Source organism: Perognathus longimembris, chromosome 28 (assembly GCF_023159225.1).
Source record: "Perognathus longimembris pacificus isolate PPM17 chromosome 28, ASM2315922v1, whole genome shotgun sequence".
Taxonomy (NCBI): Eukaryota; Metazoa; Chordata; class Mammalia; order Rodentia; family Heteromyidae; genus Perognathus; species Perognathus longimembris.
This window is the reverse complement of record NC_063188.1, coordinates 90,423,744-90,429,876: the sequence shown is the minus strand read 5'-3', so window position 1 is coordinate 90,429,876 and position 6,133 is coordinate 90,423,744. Positions and strand designations below refer to the sequence as shown.

Sequence of the window (6,133 nt, the reverse complement as noted above, 5' to 3'; positions counted from 1 at the left end):
AAGAAAATGTGAATATCGGTGCTTTGAGGCATACAGCCACAGGTTTGTGGTGTGTGCCCCTCCCCCACTGTGCCCCTCCCCCACTCCGTCTTTAAGAGACGGACATGGGGGTGTCTCTGCACCTTGAGACATACATCCACAGGTTCCTGGGACACTTCTCCCACATCTCACCCCTCCTCCACCACACCCCTCCCCCACACCGAGTGTTTGCGACCCACCCCTCCCCCACAGCGTCCCTCCCCCACTGTGCCCCTTCTAAACTGCCAAATATAAATGAAGAAAATGTGAATATCAGTGCTTTGAGACATACAGCCACAGGTTTGTGACCCACCCCAACCCCTCACCAAGTCTTTAAGAGAGGAAAATGGGGCGTCTCTGCACCTTGAGGTATACAGCCACAAGTTCCTGGTCCACCCATTTCCCATTATGCCTCTCCCCACTGCTGTGGCTGTACCTAGTCAAAATGGGGTGTCTTAGCACCTCAAGGCACACTGCCACGGGTTCGTGGGCTACCCCTCCCCATCGCGCTCCTCCTTTACACATCCTTTCGTGAGGAAAAACGTGGTCCATTCTAGGTCTGAGGTACTTGGATGGACTGGCAGGGCCTCTGAAAACCTGGTTTGTCCAGGTATAAGTAGAGAGTTAAATGGAACGGCACCACCAATGAACAATGTATGGCCTCAAAAGTCTTCCATGAGGGGCTGGGGATATGGCCTAGTGGCAAGAGTGCTTGCCTCGTATACATGAGGCCCTGGGTTCAATTCCCCAGCACCACATATACAGAAAATGGCCAGAAGTGGCGCTGTGGCTCAAGTGGCAGAGCGCTAGCCTTGAGCAAGAAGAAGCCAGGGACAGTGCTCGGGCCCTGAGTCCAATCCCCAGGACTGGCCAAAAAAAAAAAGTCTTCCATGAGCTTGTGTGCTTGCCTGTTTGCTTCCTTGTGTACTCAACCATGCACCTGCTCTTCAGTATCTCCCCTTCTGCCTCCTGAAACTATCCAATCAGAGCCATTTTTTCATTTCTGCTCTTCTATTATCTACAGGTCTAGAAGTGGAGTGGTTGGAACTCTGTAATTGGCAGAGGTGAGACATTTTTTTTTCTATGCTGGTACCTCGGCTTGAACTCAGGGCCTGGGTGCTGTCCCATAGCGTTTTTCCTTAGGTGTAGACTACTAGAGCCACACCTCTACTTCTGGCTCTTTTGATGGTTAATTAGAGGCAAGAATCTCTGGTTTCAAAGGATGATCCTCAGATCTCAGGCTCCTTAATAGCTAGGATTACAAGTGTGACTCAGTAGCACCAGTTTCACTTCTGGCTATTTTATTAGACAGAATTTTCTTCCCCTACTGGCTTCAAACTGTAATCCTCACATTTCAGCCTCCTGATTAGCAAGGGTTGCAGACAGACGTGAGCCACTGAGACCTGGCAAGGTGAGACTGTTGAGAGCATATATAGGAACACCAACATCCACTGATAGAAGGTCCTGAAATAATCAGGCTGCACCCTGCTTTCAAGTCTTTGATACAATTTTCATCTCAGGTGAGTGCCCCTCCTTCTCCCTTCATAAGCAGATAATCATAGTTTGTTTTTTTTTTTGTTTTGTTTTTGTTTTTTGGCCAGTCCTGGGGCTTGGACTCCGGGCCTGAGCACTGTCCCTGGCTTCTTTTGCTCAAGGCTAGCACTCTGCCACTTGAGCCACAGCGCCACTTCTGGCCATTTTCTGTATATGTGGTGCTGGGGAATCGAACCTAGGGCTTCATGTATACGAGGTGAGCACTCTTGCCACTAGGCCATATTTCTAGCCCTTGGGTCCAAATATTCTAGCAACCAGTTAGAGGATCCTAGTGAGGATGGAGGGTACCATGAAGTATCTTGTGTCTCTAGTGTTTACTCTGACTAGCCCACTTTCAATGGCTGTATGTCTGGGATATTAACTTCCACTTTAGGGTGAGAAAAGAAATTAAGTCCTTAACAAACAGTCCTTAGACATTAGGTTAAGGGGGAGCTGAGAAAAGTGAGTGTTTTTTCTCTGGGGATGCCACATGACTTATTGATTAGAGTAATGATGCAGGAATTACTCTTTCAGGTCTTATAGGGGTTAGGATTGAATTGATAGAGCAAGTTCTGAACTTAGCACAGAAAAGGTCCTAACATTTGTGAAAATCATGATGAACACTGAGGGAGAATTAAGATTATTGGGACATGAAAAGGCCCACACATGCTATGGACCCTAGGAGAACCCTTGGAAAGTGAACAATGGGAGATTTCTGACTTATCCATCTGGGTCCAAGAAAGTTGAGGCATTTATAAGAAACACTACTGCTTCAGCAAAAGGAGGAGGCTAGATTCTGTAGAGATTCTAGGAGAGAGATGAGGCAGGACTGACTGAGGCACCCGGGACCCAATATATGTAAGGTCCAAATTTGTCCTTACCTTTAGATGAAATCATGGCCTTCTGCTAGCTCTATAATCTGAAATAGGAGGACTGAATGTGTGAGAGTGTTTGGGCTCCTGCTTGGAGTCAAGAGGAAAATTAAAGGAGGTATACAGAGACATAGGAGGAACTCCATGTCTTCTTAGTATTGGGAGAATCAGGGAAGAGCAGACATTTTATGGGCACTTGCTTTTCTTCCTCTAGCACTAGTGTTAGGGAGATAGTGTCAAGGAGTTCTGACAGGTATTTGCTTCTCCTCAATTCAGCCACTAGGGAGATCTAAGAACACAAGACAATTAACAACCTTACCCTCTGTCATGCTACAGGTGTTCCAGGTAGCCCTGGAGACATGATGCCTTATTTGGCTTTGTACTCAGTGTTGGGGTAGGAGTTAGAGAGATGGTAACCTGGGTCTGCAAGACATGGATCAGCACATAACAGATGGAAAGAGTCTAGGCCTTTTGAGGAGGAAATAGGAATATAAATAGGGCCCTTGAACCCTTCTCCTTGTGTCAGCCTTGAGAAATTCCTGAAGAGGTGTCCACATAAACTTCATCCTCACTTCTGACTCCTAGGTTTTATAGAGGTGAAGACTTACAGTGAGAACAGTCATCTGACCAGAGAGAGCCGGACCAGAGAAGCAGAGAGAAGTGTCCAGGGCTTGCTGGGAGACAAGGTGAGGAAAGATGGAACAATTTTAAGCTGTTCTTCTTTCATGTATGAAGAAACCTACAGACCATGGGAGGAGTGTACAACTACTGTTGTTTCAGAGCAATAAGGTTGGCAATAAGGATGGCCTTGAGCCATCAAAAGGAGAGCTTCCAATATTTCACTTAAGCAGGTGGAGACTCAGCCAGTCCTCTATCCACATAGTCCATAATAATACTCACATCTCTTGCTGTCATACCTGGTCAGGTATAGCCATATTTAAGGCCTATTACCTTCTTTAGTTAAGTCACTGAGACTTGAGTACCTGGTCTAAGAGTTTGCCTCAGGCCAGCAGAAGGGAATGGTTCAAGCATTCCAGCAGATCTCAGGAACACTAGAGTAGGTAAAGGAGGCATTCTGTTACAGAAAAGTGGAGAACTGAGTCGAGCCCACTCTTCCATCCATCATTCTTTATTGAAATAAATGAAGCAATCCAAAAATTTATATGGAATAATAGAAGGCCCCAAATAGCAATAACAATCCTTAGCAGAAGTGCTGGAGGACTCTCAACACCAAATTTCAAACTCCATTACAAAGCCATAGTCATAAAAACAGCTTGGTACTGGCACAAGAACAGGCCTGAGCACCAATGGGATAGAACTGAAACCCAGAAATGAACCCGCATACCTATGGCCACCTAATCTTTGATAAAGGAGTCCCCCAAAAAACAGGATGGAGGAGAGCCAGCCTCTTCAACAAATGGTGCTGGCAGAATTGGCTAAACATGTGTATAACACTAAAGCTAGATCTTGATATATCACCATGCACTAGAATCAACTCCACATGGATCAAAGACCATGGTTAAAGCAGCTACCCTGAAAACATTACAAGAAGAAATAGGAAAGACACTAGGACTCCTTGGCACAGGGCAAAACTTTTCTTAATAAAGTCCTAGAAACACAACAAATCAAGAAAGATTGGATAAATGGAATTACACTAAACTGCAGAGCTTCTGCATGGCAAAGGACATAGGTAGCAAGATAAATAAAAAGCCCACAGACTGGGAGGAGATCTTCACTAGCCATACAACTGAGAAGGTCCTCATATCTAAAATATATTTAGAGATCAAAAAAGTAAATCCCCCAAAACAAATCCTCAAAGAAACAACCACCCCATCAACAAGTGGGCTAAAGATTCAAAGAGAGACTTCTCAATCTTTCCTCCCATGCTGCAGCCCAAGGGAGAACGGCCTGACTCAGTGCCTATTGTACATGCTCCAGGGACCAGGAAGTAAAGGTCTTTGGCAGAGCAACTGTCCTTATGTGACCAAGTAGACAATTCCCAGGTAGGGCTGGTAGACAAGTGTATATTCTAAATTGGCACCACAGGCCCCACTTACCTCAGAACGCAAGGAAATGCACTTTGTCCAACCCCATGACAGAGCCACAGGCTTGCTTAGCACCCTATACCCCGATGAGGATTGCACTTATTCCCTCAGGCTTCAGGCAGTAAGTATAACAGGGAGATAGAATCCAGTATGGTCCTAAAGCAACAAATATAAGACTTGTGATAAGCCATGTGAGAATCACCAAGAGGGCAGTTCTCAAGCTGGAACTACTCACATGTTCTCTTTTTCCCTCAGGCTTGTGAATCTCCATCACTGAGTGCCTGTCCATCCTCTGCCTTTTGCCTTTTGTCTTGAAGTCATGATGCCTCATAATCAGAAGAGCCAGCTCTCTGAGCTTGAGGGACGCCCTCAGGCCCAAACAGAGTCAGCAGGCCTGGTGGACAGGCAGGTCCCCCAGATTGAAAGAGGTGCAGTTCTCACCACCTCTTCTGCTACTGTGGTCTCCACCACTGTGGGGGTGCCAGCAGCCTTGGTAGGTGAGCAGGTCCCCCAGGCTAAGAGGGAGGAGCATTCCATAGCCACTGGCTCCTCTTCTACTCCTGTGGTTCTAGAGAACACAGGCCTGGTAAGTGAGTTGATCCCCAATGCTAGAGAGGACTGTAGTGTTAACTCTACTACCATGGACATGACAATGGAGTCCTCTGCCACTGGAAATCAACATTGTACCCCAAGTTGTCAGATAGAAGCTTCTGCCAGTTGCATGGAATCCAGTTCACAGAGCCGATTGAATTATTCAGCTGGAAACCAGCAAGGGGAAAATCTGTGCCCCCAAATCACTGCAATAGATCTTATGTCTTTGCAGCAAGATGCAGTATCATTGATGCCCTGCTTGCTCCATAAATATTGGATGAAGGAGCAGGTCACCATGGAAGAACTATTGAGTTACATAAACCCCCATCACCATCATTATTACTCTGTCATCTTTGGCAGAGCACGTGCCTATATGCTCCTAATCTTTGGTGTTTATATACAAGAAGTAGACCCCATCACCCACACCTATGTGCTTAACATTGCAGCTGGGCTCACCTATGATGGGATTATGGCTGAAGTTCAAGGCATGCCAAAGGCAGGCCTCCTGATAGTCATTCTGTCCATCATTTTTACTGAGGGCAACCGTGCCAAGGAGGAGGTGATCTGGCAGGCACTGAGTATGATGGGGGTATATGCTTGGAAGGAGCACTGCCTCTTTGGAGATCCCTGGAAGCTAATCATGGAAGACTTTATTCGAGAGGGGTACCTGGAATACCGGCAGGTGCCAGGCAGTGATCCTGCTTGCTATGAGTTCCTGTGGGGCCCAAGGGCTCGTGCTGAAACTTCTAAAATGAAAATCCTGGTACACTGTGCCCATTTTGGTGGAATTGATCCTATGTCCTTCTCGGCCCTGTATGAAGAGGCTTTAAGAGATGAGCATAGGGGTGCCCATGTGTGATTTGAAGTTAGGGTAACTGATATGAGTGGTTATGTGAAGAAAAGAGAAGTCCAAGTAAAGGGAATTTCTTGGGGAGAACATAGTACTGTCCAGTTTTATCTTTCTATTCTGTTTGGGTGACTGACAATGACCTTGTTTGTTTTGGAATTTTTCAGATGTTGCATTTAATCTAAGATTTCTTTAATATAAGGTTATAAATAACAGCAGTCACATAG

At 46.0% G+C, this 6,133-nt stretch overlaps 1 protein-coding gene across 1 annotated transcript; it reads left to right on the top strand.

The window, feature by feature from the left end:
• The first annotated feature begins 4,790 nt into the window (after window positions 1-4,790).
• Window positions 4,791-5,918, top strand: LOC125343199 (melanoma-associated antigen 9-like). Its single transcript, XM_048335466.1, has one exon. The coding sequence runs from the start codon at window positions 4,791-4,793 to the stop codon at window positions 5,916-5,918; it is 1,128 nt and encodes a 375-aa protein (XP_048191423.1).
• The last annotated feature ends 215 nt before the right edge of the window (window positions 5,919-6,133 follow it).